The 25195-nt window shown below is 42.5% G+C and overlaps 1 protein-coding gene across 8 annotated transcripts; it reads right to left on the bottom strand.

Annotated features, from left to right (window-relative positions):
- Positions 1 to 52: 52 nt before the first annotated feature.
- kif1ab (kinesin family member 1Ab) lies at positions 53 to 24051 on the bottom strand. Of its 8 annotated transcripts, none has more exons than XM_047588879.1 (49): positions 23318 to 24050; positions 22042 to 22212; positions 19590 to 19663; positions 19268 to 19447; positions 19101 to 19169; positions 18641 to 18819; positions 18443 to 18554; positions 18131 to 18208; positions 17343 to 17408; positions 17234 to 17251; positions 17054 to 17132; positions 16887 to 16965; positions 16511 to 16653; positions 16301 to 16339; positions 15137 to 15267; positions 14970 to 15049; positions 14276 to 14351; positions 14088 to 14167; positions 13893 to 13999; positions 13654 to 13737; positions 13342 to 13522; positions 13119 to 13191; positions 12941 to 13031; positions 12688 to 12836; positions 12072 to 12250; positions 11710 to 11847; positions 11482 to 11600; positions 11305 to 11390; positions 11040 to 11187; positions 10717 to 10900; positions 10464 to 10554; positions 10208 to 10326; positions 10027 to 10082; positions 9648 to 9756; positions 9477 to 9543; positions 9300 to 9384; positions 9099 to 9204; positions 8799 to 8822; positions 8542 to 8656; positions 8194 to 8327; positions 7775 to 7836; positions 7532 to 7677; positions 6722 to 6910; positions 6523 to 6594; positions 5644 to 5753; positions 5162 to 5281; positions 4163 to 4355; positions 3962 to 4080; positions 53 to 3551 (listed from the first exon to the last, which is right to left on the bottom strand). In XM_047588879.1, exons 2-49 carry the CDS (start codon positions 22145 to 22147, stop codon positions 3494 to 3496), a joined length of 5103 nt encoding a protein of 1700 aa, XP_047444835.1. In that variant the 5' UTR covers positions 22148 to 22212; positions 23318 to 24050; the 3' UTR covers positions 53 to 3493. The 8 variants fall into 8 exon arrangements, with proteins under 8 accessions (XP_047444835.1, XP_047444841.1, XP_047444833.1 ...); XM_047588885.1 differs by having other exon boundaries at positions 11052 to 11187; XM_047588877.1 differs by lacking the exon at positions 16301 to 16339 and having other exon boundaries at positions 15137 to 15336.
- Between the last annotated feature and the right edge of the window lie 1144 nt (positions 24052 to 25195).

Here is a 25195-nt window from a genome sequence, read left to right as displayed (position 1 = left end):
GTTTCAGGAGGGAGGTGGGAACAGTCGAAACACATCACATTCATATTTTTCATAAGTTTCAACACTCATTTCTTTATTTATTTGCCTTATTTTTTTTTTTCTTTGACAACTTTTGTTATGTGTCCACAGACATGAGAAAGAACTCCAGTACACTCAAAAGATAAACGTGAGCACTGAGATTAAGACTTTACCACAGGCTAAGACCCGTCTCTGCTTCTGTCAAGCAACCCCGGGCTAGAGTACGGACCCTGGATCATCCCCGGTCAGCACTCTTTCCTCTGCGGCAACACTTGACAAAGCAGCAGGTCTCTTATTCTTATTCATCATGGTATACAGGGGAAAAGAGAGTTAATATCATCTGTGTGATGCAACCCGACACAGAAATCTCCATTTATATACAAGACAGAGCCAAGAGGAAGGTTTCCAGATAATTATTACAAGGATCATGAATGACAATACTTTACAAGCAGCACTTCAGGGGTGGAAAGCTGTTGTCATTAGCTAGCGGTAAGGCATGAGGAAGGGAGAGGGCACAGCAGAAGATAAGTGGACCTGCATGCTTTGATCCAGAGCTATGACAGTTAAAAAGCAGCCAAATAGAAAATAATCAGCTCATGTACCTTTCAACAATTATTGGCCAGCACAATAAGACTGCCTCACAAAGTGTGTTACCATGATACCCTTGAACTACCGGGGCTGGAAGCATTGCAAGTCATCTGCCAGTTGTAAATGAAAAAGTCAATGCAATTTGGTGCAGTGGTGGTGGTGCTTTGACCACTGAAGCAGAAAAAAACAACACAGACTCTAATCTTCTCCTTTCACGACGGGCCCATAATATTTTTTTAAAAGCGAACCTTCTTTTTCCTATAATCTACAAACACTATGATACAAAGTAATATTAAATAAAGATGCGTTGTGCATGAGTGCAATATATTTGAGAACATTATTTATCCATCAAAACTCTATAAATAAAACTTTCCATTTGTCTTCTGTGCCAGCAGACAACACACACGATAAAACTGTAACTGATATACAAAACAATGTTGATTATACCAAGATGACCCAAAACTAACACAGAATAAATGGCATCAGTTAACTTCGGCCGGTCAGAGTCAGGTTATTCACATACTTCAACTGTACTAGTCTGCATTGCTCTACAGGTTGGCTGGCCTGAGGCACACAGACTCCTAAACCTTTTCTGTTTACTGACTCTGACAACAAGCAATTTGGAAAGGGGGAATTGGTTGACTGACCAATCCTTTGAATATTATAATGTGTTTTCCTGAGAAACATACATTATTGGGCTCTGTATCTATTGATTCTAGCATGACACGGCACATTTCTACTACATTTAATTTCACCTTGAACTGATAACATTGATTTAAAAGCAACAATCGAGGCCACCTTGGTACAATAACGACGGACAAAAGCAACTAGAAACCATAAAGTATTAACTTCCACAGGCTAATCATACTGCACTGGTGTTGTGACATAAGCATCAAGCTATATCTAGCAGCTACCGTACAAAAGCTAAGAGGGAGATTTCTTCTGAAGGCAACATTTACAGTCCGTATTAATGAGATATACACTGTACTGTACTGGCTATACCGACATACTATAGAGGATCATTGATAATATTCACTCTCCAAAACATTGACATAGATCATCATCAATTAAAAAAAAAACAATAGTACCTATTACTCTACATAAAAGCTTAATCTTGGACACAGATAACTAGATGTAGCATGTAATGTTGAAGATGCTAATGAAGGAGGGAGAGAAGAAAAAGAGGTGAAGAAAGGGAGGCACTATCTGGTACGAGGACAACGCTCTTGTCCACTCAAGGAAACTGCCCTAAACAGATAACAGGTCCATGGTTGATTATAACTTTGTCCTTTTCTATTTAGCTACAAGAGGAGAAAACACATTTAATGTAGCAACTCCGCTGGCCCGTAACAAGACAGAACGAGTGCTTGTTTGATAAAAAATTAGCAACCACACACAGTACAGTTGTTCTCCCGGCTCATCGTATAAAACATCCTAGGTCAATTTAGTGATTTCTTTAAAAGAATAACGTCAAAGTTTTGGGAAATTTGCTGCTTTGCTTTCTTGCCAAGAGGCAGAAGATGTTCCCTGAGAGGGGGAAGCACTGCACACATGAGTATGTGGACTGATCCGAATACAACAATAGAACCGGCTTGTCATACAAAATCCTTACACGTTAAAATAAAGCCAGGAGATGATTAAGTTAAGATTAACTTACGTGCCGTCCCCTCTAAAGCTTGTTGTAATGTATCTCGAATCTGTTAGCTTTATGCTAAGCCAATTAATTCCAGATTCAGTTTCGTCGTTACCGTACAGCTATGAGAGTTGTATAAAACTTCTCCTATTATGATTCTCAGCAAGAAGAAGAACAAGCAATTTCCCAAATTGTTGAATTATTCATTTAAACTCGCAACAATTCTTTAACAAAAAAAAAAAAAAACCTGTCTGCCAACCCAACGGCACATTGATTGCAACAAGAAAACAACGCTTTGGTCAAAATAACAGAGCAAATGATAAAAGACATTAACTCATTAAAGTGCCATGCAACAAAACCGACAGTGTTCCCGTCACAAATAAATAACAGTGCAATGGAAATGGTGGAAATGACAAGAGCAACGATACACAACGCTTTCCTTTATGCTTATGTCTACAAGGAATTATGTAAAAAGAAACAGTGCACATAACCAAGAGAGAGGAGAGTTTTCTCTCCCGACCGTGGATTATTTTGCCTTAAAAGCCCATGTTATTATTATTTATTTATTTCTTTTTTTAAAAAAAAGACACATAAGAACAACAGCTTTTCCTTTTGTCCTAACAAATCCCTCCTCGTGCTACTTCAGTGTTAAAATGACGAGCCACAGCTGTCTGCAGCAAAACAAACGCTCTATGCTGTAGAGCACCAAGCCAATCCAAACTGAGGTAATGTACAGTCTATGTTTGGTGGATGCGTTATATGGAGCTTTCATCCCTGCACTTAAACCACTTCTACACAGAGGAACATCCGCTTTCATGTTTTCATTTTCCTCTTCTCATGATGCTGTTAATGGTCGATGGTTAATGCTCGGTTTACAACTGTGATATGGAGCTGGCTTCTATCTTCCTACAGGGAACTGGTAAGCCTCACAGATTTCTACATGTACATGAAAACTAATCAGAACTAGTCCCAATGCCCGGCAGAGGTTTGGGTGGTTATTTTTTCTTATGAATTCCTCTAAAGGTCTGAAAAGGAGCACATCATGCAGGGGTCTGAAGAAAATAAATTTTGTTAGGTTTTGGAATAAATGATCGAGGGACTTTTTTGGGAGTGGAGCGGCCGTCACATAGAAGGATATTTAAATGGTTCGATGTATAAGTTTGTCTATGTTCATTAGAGCAGGACGCCGAGCTCAACTTGCTCAGATTGTGTTGGTTTGTTTGTTCGTCGCTCCCAACAGGCTGCTTCGCCTCCTCACATCCTCTGAGCAGACGGGACCGACTGGACCGACTTTCTTCTGGAGAGTTTTGACCTGAAGGGAAGTAGTATAAAAAAAGAACTGTTATTGCATCTTGGGAAACAATTATTCAGTTTTTATTCATATTATGAGGTGTCCAGAGGACTGACCAGGATCCATTCAGACATATTTATATGCTACATACTCTATTCCCTATATTTGATAAATTGCATGATTGTTTAATATAAAGTTTAGGTCAATCCTCAGATTCTTTAATTCACTAAATAAAAGAATATCTCAGCCAAATTAAGGAGTCATTAGACACTTGTTTTTCACAAAATGTGAATATTTTCTTTCTGTTTTTGAGGACAGGTTTACTTACATCTTTGCTACTCTAAAAATAAGAAGTATCAAACTGCCTTTGAATTAATATTTTGGAGACACTGATCGTTACATTTCAAGGACTCACTTGCTCCAGCACTCACCTGATGGTGCCGGCTAGCAGAGGGTTGAAAGCGTACAGCCAATCGTGCATCTCTTTGTCGTTGGTGGCCTGCAGCAGTATCCCGCGATGGTCAGTGCACACAGCGAACGTGTTGGGAGTCTGAGGAGATCAAATACTGTGTGAGTCACTAAACTTCAACCCAATTCACATTATTTGCGTATCAACCGATGCATGGTCATACCCGCAGTAATGTCTGTTTGTCTTCGCTGTATTCCACCTTTGCAGACGACAGGTTGATGACGGCTCTCTCGACGCTGTCCCTCTCGCTGCGGTACAGGTAGACGTAGGGCCTGCGCACCACCACGTAACGCTTCACCCAGCCACTGGTGTGGGGCTCCAGGAAATGCAGGTAGCCTTTCTTTGACACGATGGGACTGCGTGTGATGAAAGAAATACTTGTGGTAAGACTCGTGTTAAAGATCTAAATGTTTTGGTAAACTATGTGGAAGGTTACACAGGCTAAATGGTAGGACAATTTCAAGATAGGTACAAAAAATAAGACAATTATTAAACCGTCATCATACAAAATATCATTTTGTAATATAATAATAAAATATTGTAGTAAAATAAGTGGTCTGCTCATGTATATGGGAATAGCTGAGCTTCCAGCTGTTGAAGAATACTGGGCCATGGAGACCAGGGTCCAAGCTGTCAACCTGATGTTTATCAGGTCAAATATGATCTGCAATGTCTACAGGGTCCTAACCTCTACATGAACGCTGAGTGTAACTGCTTCATTCGGTACCACAGGCAGTGGCCTAATGTCTATATTTGTACATGAGTAAATGATGTTGTTATAATTCAACAAATATCTGTATCAGCATGTATGTGTTAATGTTTAAAAAGTTATGTTTTAATGTTATAAAATACGTGTTACTTTCACCTTCAATGTGTTTTTCTTGTATTTCTTATACATAAACTTATTGGACTTAGTTTAACTGCATATCAGCAAGTTACCATATATGGTCACTTCATTGACCTTGATTTTCTACATTAAAATGAAAACTTTTGAAAAATTTCACAAAGGTAAAAAAGTCTTGATATGTCCGTTTTATTTATTTTCATTTTCTGGCCTGAACTGAAGGAATGGTACACGGACCAACCCTTCACCCCCTGGCCCCTGGCCCCTGGCCCCTGTCTGTGGATCTGCAACAGAATAGGTAACGACGGGGAATCTGACCTGACACGAATCTCCTGTATGTCAGGAACGAAGGTGCATCCTCTGAGAGCTTTCTTTCTGTCGACTGGACTGTAGGGGTCCAGGTCTGGTGTGGATGCACCCGAACTGGGATCGGTGAGTCTACACAACAAAACAACAGTGTGACAAAAAGGGAACACAATTCAACTGAAGAAACTAACTGTTAGAAGAGCAACAGTTTCCTTTGGTTTAAATGTTCATCATATTAAATGGGTCAGACCATTAAAATACTATGTAGCAACTATGTAACTTAATAATTAATAATTTTTATGACTGGAATTACTTGAATTTAAGAACACGTTATTACGATTAATGCTAAATATTTGTATGAAAACAGCTCATAAAATCACAAATGAAAAGTATTTTGTTATGTACACCATGGCCACAGTCTTAACTAACTAACTAACTAAAACTGAGACAATCTGTGTTAACAAATGCCGTTAACGACCAAACGGATAACGTACCTAATGTCATAATGTCCCTCGACCAGTGAGGGGCACGTAGAGGAGGGTGTGAGTGTGTTCAGTGTAGAAGACGATGACTCTCTCATTAGCGATGCAGACATCTCCGAAAGCTAAAACACACCCACACACACACACACCCACAGAAACAGGAATAACAAGGACACACCCGACAGGAGGGACAGATACAGATACAGACAAAACATACCAGCAAACAATTAAGAACGTACGACATAGACATGCATTCAGAGAACAACGTAGTCAGACACTTTGTCATTTTCTAGCAATGTATTGCAGGACCACGGTTGTAATATAACACCTCAACATCTCTAAGAGCCCCTTGTTGATTAACAGGTTAAAGCGGACATGCAGGAGTGTTACTATGTTAGTGCAGGTCTAGAAGGGTCTAAGAGGAGGACTGACAGGGACGGGGATGAGGTCTGGGAATGTAGGAGGTGGAACTAAATTGTTTTAAGGTAAAACGTACTGATACATGGGTTTTGGGAGACGGGATTTATCAACAGACCTGAGTTAATGTTATTATGAAAAACGAAATGATTGTAATGTTTGGCTTTATTTCATCTAAATTCCAACGAACCAAGAAATACTTAAGAATAATAGTTAACCCAGGTCTGCTAGACGGACAGGAGATCAGAGATAAGGTTACTATGAACTTAACCGGGATAAGGATGAGTGAAGAGTTAAAAAATAAATAAATAAAAGAGCAGACTCTCTATTGAACAAATGAAAGAATGATGAATTGATGCAACAGCAGCGAGCAACCGGAGGGGAGGGGTTTGGGGCTTTTTGTGAAGGTCCACATTAAACATTAGTCTCAGAAGGATCAACGGGCCGGGTTAGAGGGCCTAGGCTGGGGCTCACCTTGCTCTCACTGGCACTGCTGCTCACCTGGCTGTACTCCCTGTTGAAGGTGTGCATCAGCAGACGCAGACACTGCGAAGAGGAGAGTGAGAAACAGCAGTGTTTTCTTTTAGATTTCGCTGAACGCATTCGAATGTGTCCCGACAGATGTAAATTAGAAATAGAGGACGCTCTGGAGGCCTCGTGGAGCGGCAGTCACCTTAGCAGCCAGCTCCCTCTGCCTCTGGTTGGGGCTGTCGGGCGCGGGGCTGCTGCCGGGGCTGTGGCTGAGGACGGGGCTCTTTGCGAAGTCGCTGATGTCGCCGCTCTTGTAGAGCGCATCCTGCCCGGCCTGCAGAGTCGCCTCCAGCTTCTCCCTCAGCAGCAGGTAGTGCCTGGTCTTCTCCACCTTAGAAGACGGAAGCAGTGATCATTTAAAAAGACGAAATGATGTTTCGCATGCATGTTTCAACCTGAAAAACAGGCAGCAATACCACAGGCGCGTTCGCTTTTCTCTGAGTGGTATCACGTTGCTGTAAAATCCACAGAAATGAGTCCAGAAATAAGTCAGGGCAGCCTGCATGTAGCCTGACAAGCAAATGCCATCCACTGTCAGTAACCGCTTATCCCCTAGAGGGCTGCGGCGGGGCTGTAGCCTGCGTCAGCTGTCAGGGCTAACAAACACAGACAAACATCCATTCGCGCTCACATGCACACCTACGCCCAATTAGGAATCACCAGTTAACCTAACAGGCACGTCTGTGGACTGTGGGAGGAATCCAGAGCACCTGGAGAAAACCTATGCATGTAGAAGGAGTCTTTCTGTGCATCAAAGAAACTTAGTGAGGCATCAGTGCTTAGACAAATGCCAGGGAGAAAACGTCCACAAAGAACCATTCACTGCTGCCTGTTAACATTTTTTATCAACTCTCAAATTAGGCCTGAAAATAAAAGTGTTCCAGAGTTCAACAAAATAAAGTATAATCTAAGAAATGCTCGGTCTCCCATCGACCTCATCCTGTAAACCGACCTCCTGCAGCAAGCTGAGCTTCTCCAGCTCCCACTGGTGGTCGAGGATGAGACTGTCACTGCGAGGCCTCCATCCAGCCAGGTTCTCCTCTCCTCTGACGTACGCCACTGAGGTGTCCAGCACGCGCCTGCGGCGGCGCTGCATGCCTGATAAAAGGGGAACAAAGTGGCAAACGCATTCAGCAAAACACACACTTTTTAAAATGCTATTCATGAAGAATTTAATTATTCAATTATGCATCACCTGGACTTCCGTTGTCGGCCACGTGGCAGAGAGTTACTTCATAGACTCCTGTGACACGGTTACTGAGGGCAACATAAATTTAAAAAAAAATTAGAACAAACTATAAATTACATTTTCTTTTTGTTTATTGAACATTTTCAACATGCAGGACAGACAGTGTGATATACAACCTAAATCCTAAAAAAATAGGTTTTAGGCTGTATATAGCATTGATTTGTCACATCTGAATGTCAGCTCCCTCCCCACATACCCCCCACCACCACCACCCCCTACAGGCCAACCGCTTGAAAAAGAAAAAAACACAGGAGGAAGATAAATAAGGAACATTTTAACTAAAGAAAATAAATAAATAAAAAGAAGAAAGAAAAAAAATATAAATTAAATTTAAGAAAACTGTGACTGAATCCATATATCTGTACCTCTCAGAGGGCCGGAGGCAGCCGGTGCTGAAGAGGTTTCTGATGGAGCGGGACGCCGGCAGCTTCGCGTCCCGAGAGTAAAACACCATGCAGAAATCTTTGGTGATGACCGTCGGCTGAGTGCAGTTCTCCATCTAGCAAAAAACGTACACAGCGTTGACAATAACCCTCGATTGGACGTTCAGCGAACAACCCCATTAAATGAAATCAGTGTCACTGATATTCTAATGCCTTTAAAACAGCTTTAGTTACACAATAACTGAACAGATTGCATTTGTACTTCCCGGTAGAAGCTGATGGAAACTTTCAACCCAGAGAGAATTAATCATTGTGTTAATTTTCTGTTACCTCTAGATAAGCAGAGAGGGTGATGTAGATCTTCTCCCCATAAGGAGTGACCCTGTTCAGGAGCAGAGAGTTGTGCATGGAGCTGTCCCATGCCGCCTCGAAGCGGTAGAAAGTCCTACGGAGAGAAAAACGACAAGTGTCATCTGCCTGTCCGGAGAAGAAACGTCAGTTATCTCATGAAAAACCTGCCGGCAAAAACGAACATTTTGTTACTGGAAATAATAATTGAAAGGATAAAAAAATGATTGTCAGTATACCTATGATCAACTCCCAAGGAAACGCTGCCATTAACAAAGAATAAAGAGACACAAGACGTGAATTAGAAACTTTTAACTGCAGCTGTTAAAAGTTTGAACTTGGCAAACAAAACTGATCCATGCAAACTGAAAAAATGCTTCAGGGAACATTTGACTCTGGACTGGAAAAGGTACGCTGAGGCAATGTAAAAAAAAAAAAATAAACTGCAAAGCATCTGATGTGAAATTAATTTTGAATTTTAAGACACCGAATAAAACAGATGAAATCAATCAATTGTATCATTTGCCCAACATTCATACTTGTCGTCATGTTTTGGCCAGAAGTATCCAGAGGACAGGATGTTGAGGGAAAGGATGTTGGGGTCTATGATGGTCTCATCGGCCTCTGGAGTGTTTCGAATACGACCTGGAGGAAGTCAAACATTTCACGATGAGATTGGTCCCTGTGGTCTGTTTTTTTTTTTTTTTTTGTAATTAAACTCTAACCAGAGTTTTACTCACCGATCACCAACTCCTTCACCTCTTTCCACTCGATGTCATTTCCTGTTTCATGGGCGATGGTAACTGTGATCCTCCTCTGAATGCCCTGCAGAACGAGGACAAGAAGACGTCAAGTGAATCTGATTTAACTGTAGAGTCTGAGAATTAAATGAACACATGACGGCCGTTTGTAGAAACCTGATGTAAGAGGTAGGTCCCGTGGCACGGCATCCCGCCTCGGTGGTCGACGACAGCTGGGATGTAGCTGGAGACACAGAAATACATCTTATGACTGCAGTGTTGGGTGCTGAGTGTTGAGTTTTTCCTCTTTTTTCTGGTATTTAAGTGACAACGACAGATTGGACTCACTCTCCATTCGCCTCCAGCTCGCAGATCTCAAAGAACACCATGAGGTCGTATTTGGCGTGACAAGGTCCTGCGGTGGAGCGAGTCAGAGTGCTGAGCTTGGTGGCCGGGACTGGAAGAAAGAAGAGAGAGTAGATAAATTCACGGTCGGAACGACTCAGATTTACCATGACCTGGATAATTCAGAACCTGAAATCATTGTATTCAGACCAGGCTGTAACTGAAATACCTCGTCCCGTCTTCTTATAGAAAGTAAAAACGTCAATTATAGCCTTTTTTCACCAGACATTTTGACTAATACACACAAAATCTTATAATATATTAACTATATTAATATTATGACTACTAATAGTTGTAATACTTTCTTTGAGGCTTTGCTAACCTGGTTTGGATAGCGGCATGACCCGAGGGAACTGCCTCCTGGAGGGCCTGAGAGGACTGAAAGACACAAAAAAAATGAAACTGTCAAAAAGAGAAACGTCTTTCCTTCCGTCGGGAGACGTCAAATCATTAATTACCGACGAGTCGCTGGTGGAAAATCAAAAATTACATTTCCGTCTGACCTGATTAAATCTTTGCAGAGCGGGGGAAAGGGTTGTTTCTGATAGTGTCCGAACACCTCAAAGACGATGGGCTGAGTCTTGATGTACTCTGTGAAAGACTTGGTCACCTCCACTGTGATCTAACAGGAGAAATAAACACAATAATTACACCCTTCTTCTGCACCAGCGTCTGTTCAGCCAGTCAGTAACTAACACCACATGTTAAATAACATTCAGATTTTGTGTCTGAATAAGTAATACAGTGTTTGCTGCTTACATTTTGTACATGGTAGAATCCCAGTGGAGGTCCTCTGCCTGTGTTCTTCAGGGGCTCAGTGGAGAAAGCTTCGTCATGCCGATGAATAAAGCTAAAAAACAAAGTAATACCGCGTTAAGGTCAAGATTTGCTCTTCCTGCACATTACGCAAGTCAATGAAAATCTACCCAATCTGCATTTATTGCTCTTCTTATCGATCGTTCCCATAAGACAGAGAGGCCGCAGAGTTTGGCAAAGAGATGCTTGCGCTTACTTGAACTGGCAAAAGATGTCGGCGTACTCTGCCGAGATGCTGGAGGCCTGCAAGACGGTGACTCTGAAGGTGAACGTGCTGCCGATCTTCAGGTGAGACAGAGCTTTCTCTGGAGACACGTCCAGAGGGAGATCCAAACCCAGACTTGAACTCTTCACTGGGCTGCGAGGAATCTCCTGTAGAGCTGAATGTCACATGAAGAAACGCAAGTTCATACTAATTCAATATTATGTTATTGGACTCTGTAATTATATGTTATAAAATTCCACTGTTTTAAAATTCTGAACTCAAGTCATAAATGCAAGTATTATAGTTTTCCACACCGGTCCAGTCACCTTCACAGGTGTTGTTGTTAACTTCATCTGCAGAGATTCCCATCTCCGCGTTCTGTCCTTCTCCCTCCACAATGCGCAGCTCTTCCTGGGAGGTGTTGGAGTGCGACAGGCCACCAGGACACGACTCGGTCTGGAACTAAAACAAGACCCACACTATTAACACGGCAAAGCAGAAACATACAAAGACATTCAATTCTGGCCGTCTCTTATGTCCCTGACTTGTGTAATATGATCTGTATAGAGATCATTGTACCTTCTCAAACTGTTTGTCTTCAAAGGAGATCTTGGCAGTTCCCGACTGCCTAACACCAGAGCCGTAGTCAGGAGCCTCCTCATCAGCTGAGAAGAGATAAAACAGAATAAACATCTATTTCTCCTAAACAACAGCGATAATGATGACGTGCTCAGGAGCACCTGGCTGCTTTTGTACCTGAGATGGCCTGCACAGCTACTCTGAGGAAGCCTTTCACCTCTCCTTTCTCGCTGACGATGGCCACGCGATGAACGAGTGGCACTGGGTACAGCAGGTTACTCAGGTACACAAAAGCTCTGAAGGGAAGAGGGAGGAATTTTTTTTTGGTTTCAACAAGCTCTAACTGTGCAAAAAAAAGAAAAAAAAAGAAGAAGAAATGAGTTTAAATCTGTTTAATGTGCTGACCTGCCAACCAGGCGGAACCAGGGGAAGCGGTCGTAGAAGGGGTCGCCTCCAGTCAGGGCGTGGTCACAGTCCTCCACGGCGCTGCTGGGCAGCTCGGCAGCACGGTCATACATCTCTCTCATTAGGTCCAGCCTCTGCCTGCAGGGGGCAGCATAAACAAGAGAAGATTGTTTATCAACATGGCAGGTGGATTCGAAGCTAAAATGAGACATCTCCCCATACTTCATGTACATACCCCAGAGATAAGAAAGGGGTATACAATTTTATATTTTAGCTTTTTTGTGGTTCTATTAAAACGTTTTGAAAGTAGAAATATTCACATTTTTACATCTAATAATGACTTTTATCACAAATCTTAGTACCTGAGTTTTTCCAGGGTCCAATAATGTGTGGCTCCATTCTTTTGATCTTGCACTTCGACGGCGACGATCGTTTGAGGGAAGGGTCTTCTCTCTCTCTCTTTAGCCACACTGGGGGGCAGCAGGTCGGTGGGTAGCGGAGAGTAGAGAGTGTCCGTCAGCAGGACGAACTGGAACTGCACCTGCAAGGATGACACGCGATTAAAACGCGTGTTTGCCTGCATCAAGTTTGTGGTACAAAATTTCCCCATTTTTAAAATAATTACTCAAATTAAAAACAGATAAAAAAACATCACAGAGATTCATGGCTGCGGCATTTGGCATAAATTTAATAGTTTGAACTCCTTATTAGATAATAACGTATCATTCATGTTAGAGGGGTGGTTGAAATAAAAAACTGGGGGAGGCATAGAGGACTCATTGTGATGTCCAGACAGGGATTTTTTGAGAGACTCACACTGAATGAATTCAAAAGGGTCACCAACCACTTCACACACCCTTCATGTATGAGTATCACATTAAAATGATGCTAAACTTGCTTTAAAAACACATGTATCGTGACAACTGTGGGAGGAATATTATGAGTGCCAGATTAAATCTATATATAATAACGTCTAACCTTCTTCTTCAGCTCCACACTAATAGCGTTGGCCTCTTTGAGGAAGATGGCGTTGCCCCAGAGCAGATCACGGAGGGAGGTGAACTGATAGAAGCGCCACTTCCTGAAAGCCCACAGCGCCAGCTCTGTCTCGCGGTTCGTCCACGGCACTGGAGGAAAAGAACAGTTGAGATGTGAACAAATATTCACAAGCCGGATACAGAAATGATTGATTGATTAATAATCCGTAACAGGAAAAAAGTGAGGGTATCACCTTCCTCTTCAGGCTCCTCCTCTTCCTCGGGTGACTCCAGGTACCGAGAGTCCACTTGTCTCTGAAGAGCCTCCAGTTTACTCTCGTAGTCCTGACAAAGAGATCACGAGCAGAATGAGTTTGAGTCTGAACACACGACCGAACGGCTATTGTTCATCAGGAGTCTTTGACAACTCACCAGCCTCTGTTGTTCTAGCAGGTTGCTGGCTTCTTCTCTTTCTCTGCGGTATTGATCCTCAAGCTCCTGAAGCCTGGAACATTTGAGTTCAGTCAATATCAGACAAAAACACAAATACTAGCAACTGAAATGAACCTCCAAAAAAAAAAAAAAACAGGGCCAAAGCACTACATATGTGAAACAAATAAAAGTGTAATGTAATCATCATTATAATAATTAATACCTCTGCTCCATCTCCTGCTTCATGTCGATGCCTTGTTTCTCCAGCAGCTCCCTCTGAGCGAAGGCCCAGTCGACCGGCTCCACCGGAGTCTCGGCGCATGGCGTCCTCTCCCGCTCCAGACGAGCCTGCTCTGGGTCGTTGAAGCGGAACACGTGGCTCTTGCCCATGATAATGCGGTTTCCTTCAAAGATCAAAACGTTTTAATCAGTTATGCTGTCAATAATAAGCCGATATTTGCATTTATTGTACTTCCGTGCTTTGTGGCTTTACTTTACACCATTTGAAATAAATTATAGTGAAAATCAGACCTACCGGACCGCAGAATAATGGGAGAGGTCACTCTTTTGCCATTGACGTAAGTCTCCGCCCCCTCACATGGTTCCAGGACGACACATCCTGTCCCAGAAAAAAAAAGCTTCATTTAATCACATTTGACCAAAGTACTTAAAAATATAAAGAGTTGCCAGGCTTTGTTCTTAGTACGTATTAACACCCCGGAACATTTATTTATAACGCCGTAATTTAATCTTCAGAGAAAACGCGACCGTTACCTTCTCCCTGGGGGCCGGTGGTGCTGCTGAAGGTGCAATGCTCGTCTCTGATAAAGTGGCCGCTGAGAACAATGTCCTGACGAGTCTTTGCATTTTCACGGCCAACCCTGAATCAGGACAAAGTCATCAGAATTATACCACCTCCTAAAGAACGGCTGACTATCTGGATTAGGTCTAATAAATTAAAACATGTACTTGGTGATGCCGTCTTTGATGTAATACAGCAGACACTCGGACATCAGCGGATCCTCGTTGAGGTTCACCAGATGGGGGGTCTAAAGGGAAAATGTCAAACAGTTTCAATGTTTGTCTGAAGTTGGACAGTAAATCCTATTAAAGTAAATTTATATTGTGTCTCAAGTGTTTACAGCTGGGACAAGAACCTTTTTGGGGGAGAAGACGCCAACGGTGCCTCCATCTTCTCTCATGGCAACACCCATCTCAGCGAGCAGAGCCTCTCTACAGAAGTCAGATTCATTTAGACATTTAGACACAGACATTACAGTCGTAATAAAGGTGTGAATGTTGGATGATAAGTGATGACAAATGTTTCCTCCCACTTGTTTGTTTCACCATATTTAGAAAATAAATGACAACAAATATTCTTAAAAATTAGCAATTTGTAACTTCACCATGCTAACGTGCCAACATGAAGATGTGTTGTGTAGCTGGTACAATGATTAACATAGTCAACATCTTTAACATAATGACACGCTAACATTGGCTTATTCAAACCAACGTGAGGCTCATGGGATAGTTACAGATTTGTATAGGCATTGATGTGATTGAGGCACATTTCATCCATTGGTGTAAAACTATGCGTATATGAGTTTTATTACAACCCATTCAAAGATTTCCCAAAAACAAATAAATATCGAACTCATGGTGGCGCTACTGGGAGTGAAACGATCAACATTTCATTACCATGAAAACAGATATTAGTGAAAATTTGTCAGTTTGGCCAAAGCAGGGAAGTGGGGAGATGTTGTCCATATTTATATACAGTCTATGGCACATACGATCTGGAATGAGACTCGAGGACAAGTCTTAAATCTGGAGGATTCATATTATACAAACCTCTCCATGCGGATGGCCTCAGTGCGGCGCAACTTCTCTTCCCATGTCTCATTGAGCTCTGCAATGATTTTTTCAGTTTCCTGTTGGTGAAGTTGTAGCAAATGCGTTAAAAAATCACTCATACTCTAATGGAAATAGTAACATTAATCAACCTCCTTCCTTCCTACCTTGAGCCTTTCAATGGCCTCTTCGCTCGCGGGGCTGAAAATACGATCGTGGAGGTTGCTGATGGAGGCGGCGCGACTGGACAGGGCGGACATCGAAGGGGAGGGGCTCATCCCCGTCATGGCGTTGGTCACTGCGGAGAGATCACCCCTTTGATTGACAGCCTGGCGATTGTTCACAAAGTTCTTGTAATCGCACAGGTCTGCCAGAGAGAGAGGCGTTGCATGGGAGAGAGCGGAAGGAAGAACGGAAGGTGGGAGCGGACGCGAGGTATTTGAGGAAACACATCAGGGATTGAGAGGAACACGCAGGGATTAAAAAAAGGACAAAATAGGGGAACAACAAGGAGGAGTACAACAAAAAAAAAGAAGAGAAAGCTCAAATAATGGATCCAACAAGCAGAGGTCTTACTAAAGCCATAGCAGATAGACAAAAAAGAGCAACTTATGAAGCTTAAAATGTCACATAAACAAACAATCAACAAGCTTGCAAGCGTGGTTATGAGAAAGAATAACAATATGTACAAAATAAACAGTGTTTTTTTTTTTTTTGTGAAGCATGTCTTCAAAGTGTTCAGCACAGCATCTGGTTGCACAGATCCTGGCAGTGCAGGCCTCTGAGCACCTGACTCATAGCTTCAGTTACAGGAGCCCCACACACAGAGAACCAGGACGCAAAGGAGGCAATCTAAAATGGCGTCCTCCCAGTCAGTCCTTTCTTTCGTTTGTTATGATGTTGTTTAAAACAAACGCACTCTACGAAAGGTTTCATGCGAACTTTGGGTCTGTCTTTGTTTTATCTGCATTTGTAAAGGAGAACAGAAACAAAGAGCGAAATCTTTACAGCTCATTTAAAAGATTCAAAACCAAAACCAAACAAAAAGTAAATCTGAATGAATGGAAAGAAAAAAGGAGGCCATTTTGGAGAAATTTTCAGGAAAAAAAAGGATTACAGCAACGAGATTTTTAACTAATTGGTTATTTTTGTGGTCGGCCAAATATGCCTTACGTAATTTTATCACCTTAACACATTGATTTCATATCTAATCTCTTGGGATTGTTAGTCAGGTCTCTGGTGTGGTGAAGGAGGGAGGCTGGCTCAGGATTGTCTTTTTTTTTTTTTTCTTTGCAAAGCACAGGCTTGATATAGTACTACAGTATACACACATTTCAAACCAGCGATGGCAGGGCCAGTGCAGCGATACGCTGATAAGACAGAGGAGAGAAGAGACTGTGAGTGACACCCACATTCCAAGTTAATCCTCTGTCTGAGAATAAACCTGCACAAAAGCTCTGGTTTTCCGTGCATGTTTGTGTCTTTATACAGTATGTACATTTTCCATGTGTAAGAATGGTGTTTCTTCACGTGACACTCACTCTCTATGATGTCTCCCAGGCCCTGCGCATACAGAAGGTCTTTGAGACGAGCCACCTCCTCTTTCAGCTCGCGCACCAGGCGGTTGTTGGGGTCCTCGTTGATCACTGCGTTGCAGCGGATCTGTTTGGCCCGATCAGCATACCTGAAGGGACAGAGGTCCTCAAGGTCAGCCATGAAAGTATAAAATGTGACTCCTTTGCCTCTTAAATGCAACAATACTGAGCTTCTGAATCTTTCTTAAGAAATATTCAAGAGTCAAAAGTCTAAGCAGCAAATCTATTCATCCTGAGATGTGACATTATCTTTAAAATGCCAATGGAAAAAAAATAACAATTTAGTGATCTACAAAAAGAGATTTCATGACATTTTCCTGACCGGAGCGTGCTGAGGGTTTCGTCATAGTTGATGTCTGCGGGGCTGAGGGCAGCCACCATGGCTGTGCGAGAGTTTCCTCCTGAAAAGACACAGAGACGACACATTAAGTGCACAGAAAATGATTTAAATCTGGCAACAACTGAGGTTTTGTGTTAACGTTCGAATACCTAAGTTCTCCCTCAGAAGCCAAGTCAGAACTGAATCTCTGTAGGGAATAAAACTCTCCGCCTTCTTCTTTTTCTTGTTCTGAACGCAAATAACAAAAACAGACAATTCATTCTCACTTCACACCAAACATTAGTCTGAGCCTGTTATTGCTGCAAACTGCTACATTCAGTTACACTCACCTTGTTGGGTGCCGAGTCCTGTGAGGTGAAAGAACAGTACAATGATTAATATTTTGGAGACAGTAAAATAAAAATTCTCAGCAGTATATTTTTTTAGCATAAATCCTACCAGTTCAGCCAGAGCAGAGATAACTTTCCCCAGTGTGGTCAGAGATTTGTTGATGTTTGCTCCTTCCTGCAAACACACAAACACATTTTATGTAATTTAACCTCTTGAGACCCGAGCTTTTATTTGGTCTGCGTTTTTAATTTCTCCAAGGTATTTGGGATTAGTAGGATCTAAGATGTATAAACACTAAGCATCATCTTTGAACAGGAAGTAGCAGTTTTGAAAAAAAAAAACAACAATGTCCTCATTTGTGGACACTGGAATTATTTCATTTTTTATATTACAATAAAGTCACCCAATGTGTGACAAAATATAAAACAGTTTACGTTAATACCTGAACATGGCTGAACAAAGACAGAACAATAAAGTCCCAACGTCCTCAAACGAGTACTTGCTAATTATCGACATTGTAGCCCGTTGCTATTGTTAAAAATGTTAAATCTGTGCACCATATCAAACTAGATTCGTTAAAAAGCATAAATAAATAAGTTTCAACTGTAAAATATCATCTGTAGAATGAATTTGCTATCATGTTTTTACACCGACTAGTGTATTGACCCTTTGCTACCACTAGATGACTAAATCGTCAACTAATGAGGACAACAGATTTAAACGAAGCAGAATAAGCTGCAATAAAACCTACAACTTAATGTCCACATGTGAGGACACAGGGTTTCAGGGGGCTAATGTTTTTGTCAGTTTATTTATGACTGACGTTTTACATTTGAACCGTTACTTTGAAACATTAACAGACAAATATAAACAAAATAACAGCAGACAGCTCTCACCTTCAGTCTGGTTCCTTTAGCTCCGGTGGAGTCGGCTCTCTCGCTGCCAGCCAAGTCCACCAGACTGATCTTACTGACCTACAAAGATCACACAACATACTTTGAAAATAAAACACACACAACATGTCTACCACAAATAGTAATTACTGTTATCAATCAACAGTGTCTGTTAACGACACAGCCTCTTCTCAGGTCATCAAATTATTTCTGCCTTGTGGCGCCTCTGCTAATTAATTTGTTTGTATAACAACACATGGAAGAATCATTTCTTTTCGTAAGGCGTTGACAGTGAGCTGCTCTTAGCGTCAGAACCTTCTCCGATGTGTTTTCCGAGTCCATGTCGTGTTTCTTCTGCGTGAAGATGATGTTGAAGACGGCGTGGGAGCGGCTGCTGGTCTCATTCATGTTGGTAGCAGCCACAGTCCTGAAAGAGCAACAATGCGCACTTAGACGTTTCTACTCATCCTCTGACTATTGCATTGATCGTCACTGATCGACCCCCTCTGGTACCTGGCCTTGTTTCCAGAATCCATCAGGTCCTGGATGTCGTTGTAGGAGGTGACGGCCAGCTTGGACAGATCTTCGACGTAGGGTCCCATCAGAGGGTGCTCTCTCACGCGCAGGTTTCCTTTGTTTTTGGGGTTGAGCAGGTCACGCACACGTTCACAGTAGATCTCCATGTAACTCACCTGTGTGGGGAGGAAGTCACAAAAAGTGTTTTGTGAGTTATTAGTTATCAGATGCGCTCCTGGAGCAATAAAAGATTTAGAAAGAGCGACTGAGCTTCTGAACCTCTGATAGAGCTTAACCTGTAATTTGTGTTGCACTGTGTTGCATATCTTCCAGAAAAAAAATACAATTTAAACATTAAACCGAGATGAATGAAGTTTCTTTTTTGTTAAAAACAGGTTGGATACAAAGTTGGAAGTAAGTTGCGAGTCCTGTCACACATCGTGTCAGATTCACTCACCTCCACGGAGTAGGACATGCTGTTGTCATTATTGCTGTCGCTGATCTTGGTGAAGAGGTCCTCGCACATCTGGAGAACAAAGAGTCATTTTGTGGCGTCAACAAATACATTCGATTCGCGAGCGTTAATACTGACGAGGGGTCGGTCGGACCCGTGTTCTGCTTTACCAGAGGTATGATTCCCTGCTGGTCCTGTTCCTGTCGGCCCATCATGGTGTAGCTTTTTCCCGCTCCTGTCTGGCCGTATGCGAATATGCACACGTTGTAGCCTTCGAACGCGTGCAGCAGCATCTCCTCTCCGATGTCCCTGTACACCTGCATCTGGGACGCATAGTTGATGTCCTCGGGCTGAGGGCAGAAATGAAGGTTAGAGGGAAGTAAATACTCACTATGTAATTAGACAAGAAGTTAGATAAATTAGTCACTGGGCATTTGTTTCGGAGCAATGTGACCAGTATTGATGTGTTGTGATGGAAAGTGCAAAACTCACCGTGGTGTGTGACCAGTATGAAAAGTCAAAGTTGAAACTCTTGTTTTCTTTCGGCTGTTTAGGGTTCAGGATGGCTGAAAAGACCAAAACATATCAGTTACAGCCCTCAGAGACTGCATCTTTAATTACAGCCTTCAGTTAGGATTTTATGAATCTATTGTACTGCTGTATATTTTTTTCTTATTTTAGGATAGTTTACTCTAAAATCCTTGTTTAGTCTTTTCTTGTCATTTTTATTATGTATGTGCCTGTTTCACTGTGAATTCCCCATTTTGCCTGAAAGAGCTCATTCTATTTCTGTTATCTCCACTATTACCATGGTAAAAAAAAAAAATAATAATTTAAGACCAAATACCATAAACACCCAACTTTCAAATGATGGAACATAATATATCAGGAAAAAAAAATTAACAATTCTGATCAATAACAGCTTAAAAGGTGTCTTTTTTAAGAGGAAATGCATGTTGCTTATGTGGATAGTGGAACAAGAGCTGAGCTGCTCTTTTTCCTGCACACTGAACCCACTGTTTCATCGCCTGTGGACAAGTTTAATATAGCGGCAGCGGCAGTGTCCTCGTGAAACGTGCACTCAGCCTGAAACAACGCGGTGTGAACAACAAAATATAAGAGGAGATCTGTAAACACTCACATTGGAAACAAGCTCAAACATCAAAAGTCCTCTGACTTTAATAGTCTCATTAAAGAGCACTGACAGGCACAACAGGCTGACGTACCCCCCAGCCCCCCACCCAGTTCTCCTTCTAACACACACATACACTTGAATCAGCTGACGCTGAGCCTGGACTCGAACGGAACAACGAAGTCTTTCTGGTCCCTGCAGCCCGTGTGATGAGAGAAGAGAGCTGCGGCGGTCGCTACATCCTACACGCACTGACAGGCTTCAGGCCTGACTGAGGCTTTTGTTTCCTTCTCGAGCTGCCAAGATGCTGCATGCCTCCCTGCCTACTATTATGCCGCCATGGGGCAAAGCTGCCTACGAGACAAATAACAGAGATGTCACACTAAACTTGTCTCGATGCAGATCACAGACATACGGTCGCAGCAGCAGCACAGATATCATTACACTTAAAGACAAGTCATAACCTTCACTGTGTTAAATTCCATTAACTATCATGTTACTCTAATTATTATTAGAGCGTGCTGTGGTCGAGCTCAGAAGAAACAAAAATCACCGGGCTGAACATGTTCTGACAATATGTTCTGTCCTGTTTCTCTATTTGCTGGATGTTGGAAAAGGTACATAACCTTATCCCGGTGACCTACTTACAACATGAACAAAATCACACCACTGGTCAGTTACCTTTTGTGCATGTGTGCAGCTATCAGTCTTTCAGATATAATGTTCTTCCCATCACTCATCCCTGAACGTGGTTGCATAAACACCGATCAGCCACAACATTAAAACCACCGACAGGAGAAGTGAATAACATTGGCCACCTTGTGACAATAAACTGTACAATTCAATTCAATTCAATTCAATGAAACTTTTGCACCTGGTGGATGTTACTCAGACGTGCACCACCCTCTGAGACCAGACCAGACAGCCCCACCCCATAGCAATGAGCAGCCTGACACAAACACACACACAAAAGTAGTTTAGGACCAACACGTGAAAAACAGCACGAGGTGTTGACCTGGCCTCCATAGTCACTAGATCCCAAACTGATCAAGTATCTCTGGGATAAAAGCCTGATCCACAGAGGCCCCTCCCCTCAAGCCATAGCACACAAAGACTCCCACTAACAACAATCTGCTTCTCATGCATTGATACAAGTGTGTATTTTGTTTTTAACTCTTTGTGTGTGGAGTTTCTGTTGGCTGTAGCATATTTTAACTCTTGGTTATGTATTAAAGCTGGTGGTAATCTGTTGGTTTCATTGCGACAACGTCCTTTAGTGTAAAGACATGTTTTAAAACTTTTAATCGTACTCTGACACAAATGATAGTATTCAATTGCGAACCTACAAATATGCAAACTCTAAGTACTGAATAAAAGATCTTTCCTGCTTCACTGACTCTGTTCTTGGTGTACGTGCACCAGAGGTTTAAGACTTGTTGAATATTTGACAATGATTGGCTCACTGGTAATGTAATCATACATCCACACAAAGCAACTTTCGCCCTTTAACAAATTATATTAAATCTCTGCACACGACTCATTCTGCACAGTGAGGCTCAAACATCTTAGAAAAACAACAGCAAGATAAAACGACTGTTAGTGAATGGTAGCTTCATCGGTATTAGGAGAAAATTAAAAACATGTTGATAAAAAGGTTCAGTTCTTTCCAACTGGAGGGCAGTTTTTTGCTTTCATTATAGTCAAAACGATGTGTGGAAGTCAACATGTGGCACCATCCAATTACAATTATGTCGACAAGTCAACTAAACCCTTCCAATCAGTGGTCTTCCTGCTGGCTGAATTCATACTCACTCGTGGTGTTTCCAGACATCTGTATGATGCACTTGCTCTCCTTCCCGATCTCCCTGGAGTTGAAGGGCCGGACCCTCACAGCCACCTTCACCGAAGCCCCAGCCATGTTCTCGGTCGGTGCGAGTGGAAGAGCTAGAGATCCGTGTGGTTATGGGCACACACACCTGAAACCTGCACAGGCGGATGACGAATGAGGGCGTTGTTGACAGCGACAGATATTCAGTAGATATTCATTGTTATTTATTTTTTTTAAGAAAATACTAAGGATAGAGTCTTGTTAGCTGTAAACAGCTAAGACTGAGAGATGACACAGTCTCCATGTTTAGGTCCTGAATCAGAGTCAGTTTGTCTTCAGGATGAAACACACATCTCTACAAACACACTGACTAAATGACTGGGGGTCATTTTTTGGCAAGAACATCCTCAGCATCCCTGCTATACTACAGTAAAATGGCTGCTTATTCTTCAGGCAGCCTCCCCGTCATGGCTCAGGGCCTTGTGATGAAACTGTGTGGTCTCACTGCTTCATTCAAAATAAGAGCATTTTCCACATTCCTGTCAGGAAATACCAGGCGTTTTATTTGCTGCCTCTTTACAATAATATTCTCTAACCAACCTCGTTTTTTTATCTAAACCTCACAATAATAGCTTTTAGGGGTTGTCTACTGTTCGTGAAGAAATAATTCAGTTGTTTTTAAAGGTATTTTTGCGTCAAGTCAACGTGGCGCACATCCATCGGCTTCTCAATCGATGAAAAACACAAATCCTGCGTTAACGGCATTTTGATGCGCCATCAGACATGACAGACATGAGCTTCGCACGAATTCTTTTTTCAAATATGAGAGAAAGACATTTGACTGGGCATATTTCTGAGTATTGTGTAAATACTGTCTCCTCCATCTTGCTTTGCCTGCCGCACCTCAAAGACAGGCCGCGTAAACACAGCCTCCAAGTCATCCACCACTGCGTCAGAAAGGAGGTCAGCGCACATTATTACAGCTCAGATGACATCTGCGGCTTCTATAAGCTTATGTATTTATCTAATTTATTCAAAAGACGTGCTGTTGGGCTATTTTTTTTATGTTGATTTTTTTTTTAGCAATTTAAAGACAGCTGTTGAGCCATCCACCCTGACGCAGTGTCTCTCACATTTACAAAGGCCTCGACATCACCAACGCACGCACACAAATTGTCATCCCCAAGGCGTGACACTAGTATGTGCCGATACTATGCCGTGAAAAAAAAAGAAAAACATGCCAGTGGAGCCGTGTCGTACCTCAGCAACTCAGACTCGACAACCGCAGAGGGTGAATCCCCTGCCCATTCAAAACAGCGGCAGGATCCTCCGGTGCCTCCTTCTTGAGTCTCTTTGACAGCCTGCACTTTGGGTTTTCGCTCTGTCTTTGGTTAGCCTACAGCATCATTTCCCGTTGCGCATCCATACATGGAGCATCCGCTGAGGAAACAGGGAGAGACTCTGCCTCAGCTTCAGCAGCAGAAGCAGCAGCGGCGCTGGGTGGGATGAGTGCTGAACACAGCGGTGCGCCAGTCAGAGAAACGAGTGGGAGACAGGGGGTGGGAGGGAGGAGCGAGGGCCAGACGGATAAACAGGAGGATGGGTGCGGGATGCTCCAGAGGCCCCGCCGTAAAGCTGTCCGTCCGTCCGTCAGTCAGTCGGTCTGAAAGTGGGGAAAATGGCGGCGCCGCTGTGCCAGGGATGCTGGGAGGCGGTGATGACATCAGCATCAGCATCATCGGAGGCAGGCAGCCATGAGGCAGAGCGATGCACCACGGCGGGGAGGAGGAGAGGAAGAGGACAGGGTGGACCGCAACGCACATCAAACACCCAAACATGGATGCAAATATGAGACCGATGAGACTGGAAGTGTGGATAGACAGCGAGGCTGTAATGATGCAAGAGGAACTGAAGAGAGCAGAAACTGGGTGTATTTCAGATGAACAAAATAAACCAGTGATGGTTTTCTATTAATCTCGTGATTCTGTCTTATAAAGAAGGGTTAGTCTTGTCTTTTTTGAGTTACTGTGCATGATGCTTATTTCCAGATGCACCTGAATGTGGCATAAATTGCTGATGCTCATGACAGTGGATGGCTCTCTCAGCTCTCTCCTCCTGCTGAAAGGCATCAAAGGCAGCTGCAGTGATTACGTAAAGGTCAAATAATCTGAAAACCATTCTCACAATAACTCCATACCCCAGTCAGCCATGTGAGAGTGAGCTGGGGGGTTTGTCTCTCATGCTCTCTTACTTCACAGTTCACAGTTGCAACACCATGAACGACGCCACTAAGACGATAGCCATCCATAATCTAGGACCTCTTATCCTGAAGGGTTACAGGGGCCGGAGCCTTTCCAAGGTGACGATAGGCAAGAGGTGGGGTACACCCTGGAGAGGTCACCAGTTCATCACACGCCACGCCACACCTACAACTAACTCAGAATCATCCATTATTTATTTGCCACACGCCACCTAGGACAGCTCTGTATAGACACTGTTAATATACTGTAATAAATTTATGTTTTTTTTCCACACTAATCATCCTAATCCCACAATCTCATCCAAACAGAGTAGTACCCACGTGTATAGTGACGCTAACAAGCAGTGGCACAACAATAAATGTAAATAAACACTGACTGACCAAACGTCAATGGCTTTCTTATTGACAGTTTTATTTCTCTCCCTCTCCCCGCGTACCTCTTTTTCTATCGCTGCCCAGCTCCACCTCCTGCTCTGTTTGGGCAGATCAGAGAGATCAGAGTGCTGAGTCCAGGGCAAAGGCCAGTGAGAGGGTAAAACCAAGTCCCGCATGTTTACCAGTGGTGTAATTATTTACCCAGCCACACTCATAGAGAGGCGCCTGGATCCTGAAATGACATAACGGTTAAGAAATGCAGTAAAATTCTAGCTTAGTTAGTGATAACCAAATAAATCCCACGTTCACAAACGTGTTTTCGTTGTCAGAATATTTATTTAAAAAAAAATTAAATCAGGATCTCTTTTAATATTACAAAAACAATTAATGAATGCGTGACATGAATGGTTCATACTGAGCTATTACAGCAGCAATAAAAACACCATTTCAATCATTTTTTTAATTGAATTGACAAAGAGGCAGTCAAACTTACACTGATTTAA

Source organism: Mugil cephalus, chromosome 7, assembly GCF_022458985.1.
Source record: "Mugil cephalus isolate CIBA_MC_2020 chromosome 7, CIBA_Mcephalus_1.1, whole genome shotgun sequence".
NCBI lineage: Eukaryota > Metazoa > Chordata > Actinopteri > Mugiliformes > Mugilidae > Mugil > Mugil cephalus.
The sequence above is the reverse complement of the archived record's forward strand: the minus strand, read 5'-3'. Positions and strand labels throughout refer to the sequence as shown.

Bases quoted from the DNA above. Each gene is read 5' to 3' on its own strand.
- kif1ab (XM_047588877.1), bottom strand. From the start codon at position 22,147: ATGGCTGGGGCTTCGGTGAAGGTGGCTGTGAGGGTCCGGCCCTTCAAC. The intron at 14,000-14,087 runs GTACATGTTTTA...GTCCTGATTCAG, and splicing joins ATCAAAGACGGCATCACCAA to GGTTGGCCGTGAAAATGCAA. The intron at 13,032-13,118 runs GTGAGTTGTCAA...TCTCTTTGTCAG, and splicing joins TGCTAGAACAACAGAGGCTG to GACTACGAGAGTAAACTGGA.